At 34.0% G+C, this 13,799-nt stretch overlaps 3 protein-coding genes across 3 annotated transcripts; all 3 read left to right on the top strand.

The window, feature by feature from the left end:
- Positions 1-676: 676 nt before the first annotated feature.
- On the top strand, positions 677-5,797 carry LOC120218549 (probable beta-1,4-xylosyltransferase IRX10). Its single transcript, XM_039215472.1, has 8 exons — positions 677-1,110; positions 1,183-1,329; positions 1,420-1,484; positions 1,581-1,650; positions 4,405-4,623; positions 4,994-5,137; positions 5,248-5,383; positions 5,470-5,797. Exons 1-8 carry the CDS (start codon positions 742-744, stop codon positions 5,697-5,699), a joined length of 1,380 nt encoding a protein of 459 aa, XP_039071403.1. The 5' UTR covers positions 677-741; the 3' UTR covers positions 5,700-5,797.
- A 290-nt stretch (positions 5,798-6,087) lies between these two features.
- Positions 6,088-7,659, top strand: LOC120218547 (psbP domain-containing protein 4, chloroplastic-like). Its single transcript, XM_039215470.1, has 5 exons — positions 6,088-6,460; positions 6,596-6,699; positions 6,795-6,906; positions 7,128-7,355; positions 7,505-7,659. The coding sequence occupies exons 1-5, from the start codon at positions 6,154-6,156 to the stop codon at positions 7,567-7,569; spliced, it is 816 nt and encodes a 271-aa protein (XP_039071401.1). The 5' UTR covers positions 6,088-6,153; the 3' UTR covers positions 7,570-7,659.
- A 3,836-nt stretch (positions 7,660-11,495) lies between these two features.
- LOC120218400 (bidirectional sugar transporter SWEET1-like) lies at positions 11,496-13,754 on the top strand. The gene is made up of 5 exons (XM_039215343.1): positions 11,496-11,518; positions 12,666-12,761; positions 12,851-13,130; positions 13,215-13,334; positions 13,429-13,754. The coding sequence occupies exons 1-5, from the start codon at positions 11,496-11,498 to the stop codon at positions 13,606-13,608; spliced, it is 699 nt and encodes a 232-aa protein (XP_039071274.1). The 3' UTR covers positions 13,609-13,754.
- Positions 13,755-13,799: the final 45 nt, after the last annotated feature.

The raw sequence follows: 13,799 nt of genomic DNA on the forward strand, positions 1-13,799 counted from the left end.
ATCATCGTCGATTGTTAGTAATTATTGTTTTTTTCTTTATTTTATTATAATATATATTTTTTAAATTTTTTAATAACTCAACTTTTTATAACATGATTTTTTATGTCTTTATGGCATGTTTTTTTATTGTTGCTTACATCTTTCTTTTTTCTCATTGGTTTGATTTAACATCGCCACGACCTGTAAAGACTATATTTATTTGCTCTCATGATTATTTTACATGCTTTTGACCCTTGGGTTAGATTTAGATTTGGATTTGTGATTTGTGTTCGTGTTTTTTCACGTCGATCGACTCTGATTTACTATTTATCAGTGGTCTTTCAATAGCTTGATCAATTTTTGTGATTCGTTTGTTGATATGGTAAGATCAATTTATATCTACATTTTGTCCGAGTTTATTTTGTTAGATTTATAACATTTTCCTCATAAGAACCTTTTGTGATATTAAGTAGTTAGTTTCATTATGTTAATAATTATAGAAAAATATACATATAATGTGTTTACTTTAAGGTTATAGTTGTAAACATTCATAATAATTTAGATATTTTCTATTTTTAATAAAATTAATTTTTTCTATTAAAGAAAAATATATTAGTAATTTAATTTATGTTGTAAATATTAAAGGAAACGACATCGTTTGGGTTACTAAGCTACTATCATCTAATCTTGAAGGCTGAAGAGGTTTTTTAAGCTTTCCATTTGATGCTCCACTCGACTCAGTAGTCTCTGGAAAACAAAGCAATGAGTCAGGCTCGAGTCTTCCAAGCGCATGCCTACGCCTCACCATTCTGCACTCGCGCTCACAAGATCTCCGCTCTCTTCCTCGTAACCGCCACTTTCTTCCTCACTCGTCTCTTCGATCAATCCTTCCCTCCCTCCAGCTGCTACCTCGATCACGGCCGTCCGTCCCCGAACGTCGACAACCTCCACGTCGCCAAAACCAACGCTGCCGGCCACCTCTTGTGGCCCGAGCGAGGGTACGGGTCCTATCTCTCTCTCAAGATCTACGTCTACGACGAGAACGAGATCGACGGCTTAAAACACCTTTTTTACGGAAGAGATGGATCCATTTCTACCAATGCTTGTCTTAAAGGCCAGTGGGCTTCTCAGGTAACGGTTTTTTCTTTTTAGGAGTAATTTCTTTCAAATTAAATCTTAATTTGTTAGTAAACAAAAATGCAGGTCAAAATCCATAGGCTATTGCTTGAATCTCGATTTCGAACAAGAAAGAAAGAGGAAGCTGATTTGTTCTTTGTACCAGCTTATGTTAAATGTGTTCGGATGTTGGGTGGTCTTAATGACAAAGAAATTAACCAAACATATGTCAAGGTAAAAGCTTATTTTTAATTGCTCCATGTATAGATTATATGATTTTTTTTGTTCAATTTTAGCAACGAATGAACTGTTGCTTTGTTTCAGGTTTTGAGCCAGATGCCGTATTTCAGGCGATCCGGAGGACGGGACCATATATTTGTTTTCCCAAGGTATAATAGCTGTTAGTGTTTTGTTCCGTTTTGGTTTGGTTTGAATTTGATTAACTTTGTTTTCAAGGTTGTTTGCTTTTTACATGTATATTACAGTGGTGCTGGAGCTCACTTGTTTAGATCTTGGGCAACCTATATAAACCGATCTATAATTCTCACTCCTGAGGTATTGGTCTTTTCTGTCCAAAAAATCTTAAGATTTTTGTTTAGCACATGCATTAGACTTTGCTAGGTCATGACCTGTGATATAGGGCAATGATTCTTTCCCCCTTGTGCCTGTCCGTTATCAGTTGAGTATATGTATCTCTTACTTTCATGAGGCATAAATTGTCATAACCACTCTGACCCCAATTAAAGAAGCTGAGGAAAATGCTAAGAATACAGGCGATTCTATGGTTCTATAACCAACTTATAGAAAACTATCAAAGTTCATTTTTGTTGTGGTTTGGGATCCCTGTTTGTTTAGAAATTAGATTTTCTATAAAGAACACAATTTAATATTTATATACACACTCCAGTTTTTGCTTTGTCAAATCCAACCATGGTAACTGGCTAGATGATTTCATCTAAACTCTTTACCCAACATGGGAAAGTAGGAGAGACTGAATTCCTGAATTCCTTGAGTTATTACCAGTGGAAAATCCTTAAGTCCTGGGGCTGAAGACTTTTATTCTGAAAATGGGTGTTAAATTATGTGCTGGGACGAAACCAGGGTCAAACGTTGGGAGGGGACAAATTACCTGACTTAAAAAATACAAGGGACTATTAAGTATTTAAACTCTTTTTTCGGGGGGCGTAAGGGTTAGTTTGTCTAATATTTAAACTAACAAGGACCTAAATTGTCATTAGGCCTGCTCATGCTTTGGTTCCGTCACTGATTATGTGCATGGGAGAAAACAATCACTTTTCTTGTTGGAAGAATTATTTTGGTCCAGCCTTAACGGCCTATATCCACTTCTATTTTGTTGAAATTGCCAGCTCCATTTGTTGATCAGAAATTATGAAAGGCTGCTACTTATTTGATATATATGAATATGATGGACAAAAACTAGTTTAATTGTTCCCAACTCTTGTAGGAGATGTGGAACTAATAGATGTATTGTAGAACTATTATTAGATATTATTGTGCACAATGAAGTTTATACTTTTCTTTTTCTTTCCAAATTGTGAACACTACAGAAGGAATAGAAAGGTTTTGAGTAAAGGATTATATACTTCTCTCCCCCCCCCCCAAAAAAAAAAATCCTGTTTTAATATCTTACAAATGAATGTTTGAAGCCATTTTGTCTCCATTTAAGTATTTCTAAGCTTCACATTTCAATTTTTCTTACCAATTGAGGCCTTCAGAATTGAAGTTTTCTTGTGTTTTATGTTGGCTTTCTTAACAAAAGAATTCTGATTTGTGTATTGTGCAGGGAGACCGTACTGATAAGAGAGACGCAAGTGCCTTTAATTCATGGAAAGATATCATCATTCCTGGAAATGTTGATGACGGGATGACGAAAGCAGGGCCTACTATTTTCCAGCCTTGGCCTCTATCAAAGAGAAGGTATTTGGCAAACTATTTAGGCCGGGCACAAAATAAGGTTGGTCGTCTCAAGTTGATGAGCTTGCAAGGGAATATCCAGATAGGCACGTTTTCCATTTTCAGATTACTGCTTTAGATATGACATTGTATCGAATACTGATGATTTAGTAGTGGCTTCATATAAAACCTCAAAACAACAATATATAGCCTAATATCACTTTTAATCGATTAAGAATCTGATCTAGAATAAAGAATTATATGATTTTAATATGTCTCATATTGTTACTTCTTTGCCCGTTTAGCTGTATCTACTATTTTGGTAGAATAATGTTTGCCTAATCTTACTGTGGTTTTTGATTCATTTCTGGTTGATTGATGTGAATTATGGTATCTCGAGATGCTTCTTTCACATGCTAATTGGTTGTTTGACTAGAATTTTCTCATTTATTTTGTGGGAAAACTGTGTACAGTTGGAATGTCCAGAGCTACAGTTCAGGGTTTTGCTTTGTCAAATCCAACCATGGTAACTGGCTAGATGATTTCATCTAAACTCTTTACCCAACATGGGAAAGTAGGAGAGACTGAATTCCTGAATTCCTTGAGTTATATGGAAAATCCTTAAGTCCTGGGGCTGAAGACTTTTATTCTGAAAATGGGTGTTAAATTATGTGCTGGGACGAAACCAGGGTCAAACGTTGGGAGGGGACAAATTACCTGACTTAAAAAATACAAGGGACTATTAAGTATTTAAACTCTTTTTTCGGGGGGCGTAAGGGTTAGTTTGTCTAATATTTAAACTAACAAGGACCTAAATTGTCATTAGGCCTGCTCATGCTTTGGTTCCGTCACTGATTATGTGCATGGGAGAAAACAATCACTTTTCTTGTTGGAAGAATTATTTTGGTCCAGCCTTAACGGCCTATATCCACTTCTATTTTGTTGAAATTGCCAGCTCCATTTGTTGATCAGAAATTATGAAAGGCTGCTACTTATTTGAGATATATGAATATGATGGACAAAAACTAGTTTAATTGTTCCCAACTCTTGTAGGAGATGTGGAACTAATAGATGTATTGTAGAACTATTATTAGATATTATTGTGCACAATGAAGTTTATACTTTTCTTTTTCTTTCCAAATTGTGAACACTACAGAAGGAATAGAAAGAGGTTTTGAGTAAAGGATTATATACTTCTCTGTCCCCCCCCCCCAAAAAAAAAATCCTGTTTTAATATCTTACAAATGAATGTTTGAAGCCATTTTGTCTCCATTTAAGTATTTCTAAGCTTCACATTTCAATTTTTCTTACCAATTGAGGCCTTCAGAATTGAAGTTTTCTTGTGTTTTATGTTGGCTTTCTTAACAAAAGAATTCTGATTTGTGTATTGTGCAGGGAGACCGTACTGATAAGAGAGACGCAAGTGCCTTTAATTCATGGAAAGATATCATCATTCCTGGAAATGTTGATGACGGGATGACGAAAGCAGGGCCTACTATTTTCCAGCCTTGGCCTCTATCAAAGAGAAGGTATTTGGCAAACTATTTAGGCCGGGCACAAAATAAGGTTGGTCGTCTCAAGTTGATTGAGCTTGCAAGGGAATATCCAGATAAGGCACGTTTTCCATTTTCAGATTACTGCTTTAGATATGACATTGTATCGAATACTGATGATTTAGTAGTGGCTTCATATAAAACCTCAAAACAACAATATATAGCCTAATATCACTTTTAATCGATTAAGAATCTGATCTAGAATAAAGAATTATATGATTTTAATATGTCTCATATTGTTACTTCTTTGCCCGTTTAGCTGTATCTACTATTTTGGTAGAATAATGTTTGCCTAATCTTACTGTGGGTTTTTGATTCATTTCTGGTTGATTGATGTGAATTATGGTATCTCGAGATGCTTTCTTTCACATGCTAAATTGGTTGTTTGACTAGAATTTTCTCATTTATTTTGTGGGAAAACTGTGTAACAGTTGGAATGTCCAGAGCTACAGTTCAGGGGTCCTAACAAATTGGGAAGACTGGAATACTTTCAGCACCTTGGCAATGCCAAATTTTGCCTTGCACCACGTGGAGAGTCATCTTGGACCCTCCGCTTTTACGAGGCATTCTTTGTGGTCTCTCTCTCTTTCCCCCTCTCTCTGTCATTCACAAACACATGCACACAAGCTTTTGAGGCCAACTGAACCATCACAAATTGTTATTGTTTTTATATTTTCATGAACAGGAATGTGTTCCTGTCATCTTATCAGATCAAGTAGAACTACCGTTTCAAAATGTAATCGACTACACACAGATATCAATCAAATGGCCATCCACATCAATAGGACCCGAACTTCTGGACTACCTAGCTTCAATACCAGGTCAGATATTCCATCCTTTCCTTGTTGCTTTACTTATTGAACTCATTAGCAGCATTGAACAACCGAGCTTTGCATTTACGATTCAGATGAGGTCATAGAGCAGATAATAGCTCGCGGCAGGCAAGTAAGATGCTTGTGGGTTTACGCTCCGGACTCAGAGCCATGTTCTACAATGCAAGCACTAATGTGGGAGCTTCAGAGGAAAGTGAGGCAATTTCACCAATCAGCTGAAACATTTTGGCTGCATAATGGATCCGTTGTGAATAGAGATCTTGTTGAATTTGCAAACTGGAAACCTCCTTTACCTCTGCCTTAAAAAAGAAACAGACTATTTGGTTGGCAGAGATCTCTTTTTCTTCGATTTCCACAAATTATTATTTACTATTTTTTCTAGGTCATAGAGCATTTGTCTTTAAAAAGAAGTAGTGCAATTTTCAATGTTGTAAAAATGACACGAAATTGTATTTGGACATTATAGTATGATGAAAATTAATGATAATATAGCTGATTTTAGAATATTATGTCTCTGTTTCTAGATGTTTATAAATTTATTAAGGATGCAGAAATAAATATTAGACATGGATATTTGAAGGGAATGTGTGTGTAGGAAAAGTGATTCAAGATCTTCCACGTGTGAGGCTAAAAATGATCATATTTTATCGGTAAGAATCAGAATACTGCGCAGAGATGACACATCGTCCACAAAAATACTTAACAGTTTCTTCTTGCTCCTTGAACTTCAGCTCTATAATCCTTTGCTAGAAAAAAAAATGGTGATCACGTTGTTTTCCGGTTGCTCTAGCTTTTCATGGAAATGTCATCGGCAACCACGCCCTCATTCTTCACCAGAAAATGGGATTTCAAAACCCAAAACTGTTACCACTTCAAGAGGAAACGGGTTGGTTGGCAAGGAGAAAGAGGATTCATGGGGGATTTTGAGCAGACGATCCCTTTTGATTTCCGGGATTCCTCTATCGTCTCTGTCTGTATTTGGATTTCCAGGCGAGGGCATGGCGGTCGTCAAACAAGGTCTTCTAGCAGGAAGGATACCTGGCTTGTCCGAGCCCGATGACCAAGGTTGGTTTAACAGTTTTACTTGCCTTTTCACCAGTCCCCTAGCATCTAAATTTGTGAAGAAAATCAAAGGAAAACTATTGTTTCTAGCAAAAGCTTACATCATCATCTTCACCAGTGAACAATGTGCTCAGACAGGTTGGAGTACATATCGGAGACCCGATGACAAGTCGGGAGGGCATGGTGTTGGATGGAGTCCTATCATCCCTTATTCCTTTAAAGTTCCTCAAGGTTGGGAAGAGGTACTCTTTCATTCCATTACACATTCCCCAATTTGAAGCTCTTTACTTAAGGCTTCATCATATATAATATGCATGTATACATATCCCTGCAACAGGTTCCTGTATCGATAGCGGATTTAGGCGGTACCGAGATCGACTTGAGGTTTGCTAGCTCGAAACAAGGACGTTTGTTCGTCATTGTTGCTCCTGTTCTGAGATTCGCTGACAGTAAGATTCCCCAAGTATTTTGTTTAACTGTGTTAGTCCATTGAAGTAATCTGCAATGAAATTTGTTTCTTCAGATATCGAGATCGTTAAAAGTTGTTTGATTCGTATTAACCTTTCGATTATTGCATTAGGATAACGTGCATAGATGCTAGGGTGGATTTAAGATAGCTGATGCCTTAAACAGAGAAAAAAAAATTGTTTTGTCTTGTGATATTGTATAGATCTCGGTGACGATGCCACGATTCAAAAGATCGGACCTCCAGAAAAAGTGATCAATGCATTCAGACCGGAAGTGATCGGTGAAAACGTAGAAGGCAAGGTACTAAGCATGAAGACGGCAGAGCATGATGGCAGGATGTATTACCAGTATGAATTGGAGCCACCCCATGCGCTGATCACTGCAACTGCAGCCGGTAACCGGTTTTACCTATTCACTGTAACCGGAAGTGGTATGTACTTCTATCCTACTCCTCAATGCTTCTTTCAAATTCATAATCATTGGAAGTTTGTTCAGCATGCATTCCGTACCTATGGTGCTCCGAGTTATCATTATCAATTAATCGAAGGTAAAGACGAAAATGTTCGATGTTCGTCGCAGGTCTTCAATGGAAAAGACATTACGAGGATTTAAAGCGGATAGCCGAGTCTTTTCGTGTGGTCTAGTTTCGGATCTCCCTGGTTTATGACTTCAGTAGATTACTAGCTATGGATATTTTTCCTCTGCAATTTAAAGGTACAACAAAAAGGAGGAGAGAAACAAGTGTAGTTGCAGCACAGTTCTAAATGTGCCGAGTAAAATATGAATACGAGAACGACTCTCCGAATATCATTTAAATACATAAAAAAACACTTAAAAAATATTGAATATATTTGCATCTGATATCTCTGAGTCTGGGTAAAATAGCTCTTTAATGAATTTCAAATAGGTTCTCAGCAGTTTAATGACATTTATTAAGGGGATCTCTAAATAAATTCATAAATGTTTGGGGGCTAAAAGTATATTTTCGCCAAATGTAGATAACAAACAAGGGCATTGCATGTTGGTCATATAATGGACCAACCTAACCCTAACTCTACTTCATTTCCCATCTTTCATGCTCTTGGACTATGTAGTCAATGTTGAACACTAAGCGTTTTTAATTCATAAATGATTTTTTCGACAACCGAAGATTTTAGAATAAGAAGAAATTTTTGGAATCCTTATATCGTTTGACCAATCATCTTCTCCTGACATAACTATTAGCACACTCACGTGATCTACCAAGGTCAAACATGTTTTCAGACGATCGTATTCATTCACTCTGCCAACTTACGAGTAACTATCATGATTCTAGACTTAACATTAAGGATCGCCATAAAACCTCCCAACCAAGACTAAGAGAGGAGAAAACTTTTTTTTTCTTTAACTCCCTCTTTTAAATTCAAAAATCAGGCGATATTGATAGTGTATAAATTCATCATTGACTATCGGCTGCAACTCTCTATCCAAAATGAAAATAATGAACAGTTTATTTTAGTCATAATTCAAATATTACCATCAACGATATGAAAAATTGAAAACTCTCTAAATACATAGAAAGGTACTCTTATTACCCAAATTTAGTTGTCAAATTCTGTTCATGTTGGGACTCTAAGAAGGGTCTAATTTGAGTCCATTTAATAAATGATGTCTAGTGTTCGAACCAATCTTTGCTGCTGTCATTTTCATGCACGGGGATGTTAAGGAGATAACCTGTTTTGGCAAGGACAGCACAATATTTTTGGTTCCAAAGATTAAAAAAAAAAAGCACATGAACGTGACATGTGTCTGTATGATGCATTCAAATCTGCAAAAACGAACATGAAACTTTCGGTGGTGATGGATTAAAGTGGAAATAACAGAGATGACAATACTAAAACAAAAAAGGCTGTGTTTTCAGGTAGAGGTTGGCAATCTTGTCTCCATTCATTTTCCTTTTGGCCACATGGTCGTAGATTGACATCTTCTTGATGTTCTAAATCAAGAATTCACTTATGATTTTGCTTCTTATTTTATTTAGTTTGCTTGATTATTCATTTAGTATATGTTTGAAATATTCTTAATCATTTGATAATATACGTTTAAATACCCTTTAAACAATGTACTTGAATCCGGGACTTCAAATTTTAGGAATAACAATTATTCCTTTAACCACTGGGATTGCTTTGTTCAGTTATATATTATTAAGTGCCTACATAGTGATTATTACGAGTAGTATATTTTCAAAAAAAAAATTAGTTGACCCTACTCCCATATGTAATAGGATAAGGGGGAGGTAGGGTAGTAGCCTGCCCCAATGCTAGGTTGAGAGCAACATTCTTGGGACTTTAAAAAAGATGATGAAGAATTCATTTTTTATTTCCTTTTTCCTTAAGCTGGTATGTTTCACTCCCCATGTTGGTTAAAGGGTGGCAAAACATTTTTATATTCTTAATTGCCTTTTTCAAGTGCATGAATTCTGGATGCATGCATGTAAAGGTGACAGAATTCAGTTGAATTAAGTAAAAGAATTAAACTAATGGAGTTAATAAATCTATTTTATCAATTAAAACAAATAAATTTATTAAGTTTAAATTAAAAAAATTATAATTTTATCAACAATCTAACTAAATTTTAAATTAGAGTAAATAAATTTGAAAACGAAATAAAAGAAAAAGATGAATCTTTAGTACAGTAAATTTATTTGGTAATCTACATGTTTGATGCTTAAATCTAATGAAACGTCAATTAACTTAAAGAATTAAGTATTATATAATTTAATTATTAAAAGCTTTTATAATTTATTTTTGTAGAATTTTTATTTTATATATTTGATTTTTTTATAGTTTTAATTTTATAATTTTTTTTATCATCTTTACCTACACTATGGGGTTTATTAAATAATACGTATCAGATGTTTTTAGTCTCGATTATGAATGAACTACCATTACATTTGTGAAAAGCATGCGATTGTCTTTGTGAATCTTTGAAGATTTAACTATACCTTAACAACCCTAACTTTCAAATCAAAAGAAGAAACCTTGCCTGCTCTGCAATGGAGTTTTTCATTTGATAATCAACATGCATGAACGTTATAATCAACAGAATTTAGGCAGAAAATGTTTCTTTTTCTTCCATTTGTCGTGTTAATTCCGAAGACAAATACGACGCGTAACGTCTCGTTCGTCGACCTATATATAAGTCCAAAAATTCAACAGGCAGTAGTCACTGCAATTTAATGTAAACATATAAGGTTGCTTGAACTTTCTATGCACATTGGTGGTGTGATCAAAGAAGAAGAGAAAAACGTTCCATTTGAACTTAATGCAGGCAGTTGCCCCGCTTCATAGGGAACGCCAGATGACCAAATGAAAACATCAAAAAAAGACTAAATAATAAGCTCATTAATTCAATACATGCATACCTAACTCCATGCATGAACTAGTTCAGTATTATGTACATAATAATTACAAACGTGAGATTATAAAACGTCGATAATGAAAATCGACTTATTTATAATCTCGCGTTTATAATTATTATCTTTTTTTTTGGAAATGAGTACGACCTCTTCCACAAACATTAAGAACACTTTGGAAAGAGTCCTTCCTTGGAGGGTAATGCAACCTTCTAAACCCTAATACAAGACAACCAATCAAAATATTTATGATCAAATAAGGAAGGGCTTTACTCTGATCCTGCAGACATGGTTCTGATGTCGTGTTATAGGCGTCCTTGATCGAGATAGACGACACATAATGTTGAATAAAGTACATAAATACTCAATTGACTATTAGTGCTTTTCTCATTTGATCACTCGATTATAAAAAATTACAAAATAACCATCTAATTTATCAGATATTTTTTTGTCTATTTTCGTTAGAACATAAAAGAAAATGACTTGGTCTTTACTTAATTTGCTAAAATAATAAATTAAGTCCTTAAAGTTTACACATTATATTAATTCAATCCTAATTTTATAAATTTTAACTATCAAGATTTACACATTACCTCAATTTAATCCTAACACGAAAAAAATCATAAAAAATTATTTTAAAAAATCACTCCAAATGCAATAGTAATGTCTCCATCAAGGGCAGATGTAGGAGTGAGCCTACTTAAGCCATGGCTCACCCAGTGTCCCTAAAAAATCTAAAAAATAATTTAAATAAAAATATGTATAAATTAATTAAAAACCTATATTAGTCTAGTTAATATATTTTTTTAAGATTTAATCCAAATATATATAATTATTATTATATTTTAAATTAAAAGGTATACACAAATTATACTAGATAAAATATTTTTATTATATATAATATTCAATAAAAATTGTCTTTATTTATTACTGGTGTCCATTATTGTTTATCAGCAGCTGAATAATTAAATTCAATATCATAATTATTGAAATAATGAAGTGAATTAATTGATTCCTTTAAACAACTATGATACTCTCCTAACTTTCCTCTCATTTATTTGTCTTTTTGGAAGAACATGCGACCACATTTCCTTAAATCACAACACTCATACTAAAGTTTTATTAGATATAATTTATTATAAATAAAAATTTACTTTTTTAAAAATATATTTAATAATGAAAGTGAAACCATATGAAAGGTTTGAATGATATGTAAATAATAATTTATTTTTAGTATTTTTTAAATTTTATATTTATTGATTAATTGTCAGTTAATTTAGAAAAATGTGATGTTAGATTCCTTAAATGTTGTCTACAAATCAAATTTATTATTGTGAATGGAGCAAATTGAATTAATTGGACCGCTGGTATAATTAATATTTGTAATACTCGATTTAGATTAGCTGATTAATAAATTAGATACCAATGATTATACTAAAAAAATTATATTTATCAAATAGAAGAATTATTTAAATATTTAATTTTAATTAATACATCAAACATATTTTATAACTTAAATCCAATATATAATTTTTCAACACTTATTAATGTTTAACTTATCAAAAAAACACCTATTGAACTAGTTCTTAATAAATTAATTCAGTTTTAATCATTCGTTCTGAGTTTATCTTATTATTAAAACTTTTGATTGAGTTTGTTTGACGGGTTAATTAAATGCTAACTCAATTTAAAAATTATTATTTTATTTAAATAATAATAATGTTATATAATGGTCGATTACGAATTTAATTTTAAAACTATTAACTATTCTTTTATTTAAATAATTTTTATATGGTTTTTGGTACCGCATGCAAAGGTTCGAATCCTTTTACTCCAGATTATGAAGACCCGACCGTATCTGTCAAGAACGACTACAGGGGCATAAAGATCATTATTTTATTTATTTATTTGGGTTTTGGTTCTCGAAACTTTAAATGTCAAAACTTCAAACAGATTCTTCTTTATCAATGGAAGAAGAAGAAGTTTTTTTCTTTCTTTCTCTCTGTCCCTATGCGATAAACACATGCAAACATAGACTAAACTTTTGCCAGTTTTTGGTTTTTGGAAACCGAGTGGAATCAGTCGATATGTTGTTTTCTTTCTCCAAAGAAAGGAGAAAGCATTTGTTTTTTCTTAATGTAGAATTTCACTTTGGTTTGGGAAACATTTTCCTCCTTTTTTATGGTATTTTTCTTCAAAATGGTTACCACCAACACTTTTTCACTTCAAATTCTTCTTCTTCTTACATTTTGGGTAATTTAAAAGAAGAAAAAGGTTTTGAATTACCGTTTCAAGATTGATGAAAACACTAATGGATTTTGTTAAACCATGTTTAATTTTCTGAAGGATTACATTTAAGAGGATCATTAAAAGCAAGTCCACAGAGCAGTTCTCTGGAGTTCCCTATGTGATGACCTTGCTCAACTGTCTCCTCTCTGCATGGTGCCCTTTCTCATTGATTCATTTTCATTGCAAAAGTCTTGTGATTTAATATCTTCTCTAATTTGTTTTTTGGACAAAATTGCTTATAGGTATGGCCTTCCCTTTGTGTCTAAAAACAACATCCTGGTCTCAACAATCAATGGAACAGGTGCAGTAATTGAGTCCGTCTATGTCTTGATCTTCATCATCTATGCACCAAAGAAGGAGAAGGCTAGAATCATGGCGCTTTTCGCTTTCGTCCTCACTGTCTTCTCTGCTGTGGCATTGATCTCCCTCTTTGCCCTCCATGGTAATGGAAGGAAGCTCTTATGTGGCCTAGCTGCCACCATTTTCTCCATCATCATGTATGCTTCACCACTTTCAATCATGGTAAAAAAAAACCCTCAACTTTTTGACTTGTTTTACACAAACCCTTTTCTTTATATGCTCTAATTCCATTCCTTTTGTATATAGAGGCTGGTGATCAAGACAAAAAGCGTTGAGTTCATGCCATTTTTCTTGTCACTGTTTGTGTTCCTCTGTGGTACTTCTTGGTTCATCTATGGTCTACTCGGTCGTGACGCTTTCATAACAGTAAGATACATTATATACATCGAGTTCTTGATCTCAAACTTTATTTCTTTGTGCATGAAATGTGAATGGCTGCCATTTGTGTCTGTTTTTTCAGGTCCCCAATGGGTTTGGATGTGGACTAGGTACTATGCAACTGATTCTCTACTTCATCTACCGCGACAACAAAGGGTTGTCGTCTCCAGAAATGAAGAAGCAACCACCAGGTAATGGAACTGTTGAACTTGGAGCTGAGAAGCAAGGAAATGGCAAAGTTCCTCAAGACGAACAAGTTTAAAAATTTGGTCTACTGTCCCCAAAATCATGAAGTCTTTTTGTTTCAATTCTTGCTGTTCCTTTTAGTTTGGATCAGTGAGAGGAGATGTCAAAATTGACAATTCTTCCATGTATTGGACTGCAACATCAACTGTAATCTCCCTTTGATGTTAACCAGTTTTCTTAGAACAACTCAAAATCAATATGGTTGAC

This window comes from Hibiscus syriacus, unplaced genomic scaffold (assembly GCF_006381635.1).
Source record: "Hibiscus syriacus cultivar Baekdansim isolate YM2019G1 unplaced genomic scaffold, ASM638163v2 tig00110198_pilon, whole genome shotgun sequence".
NCBI classification, from domain to species: Eukaryota; Viridiplantae; Streptophyta; class Magnoliopsida; order Malvales; family Malvaceae; genus Hibiscus; species Hibiscus syriacus.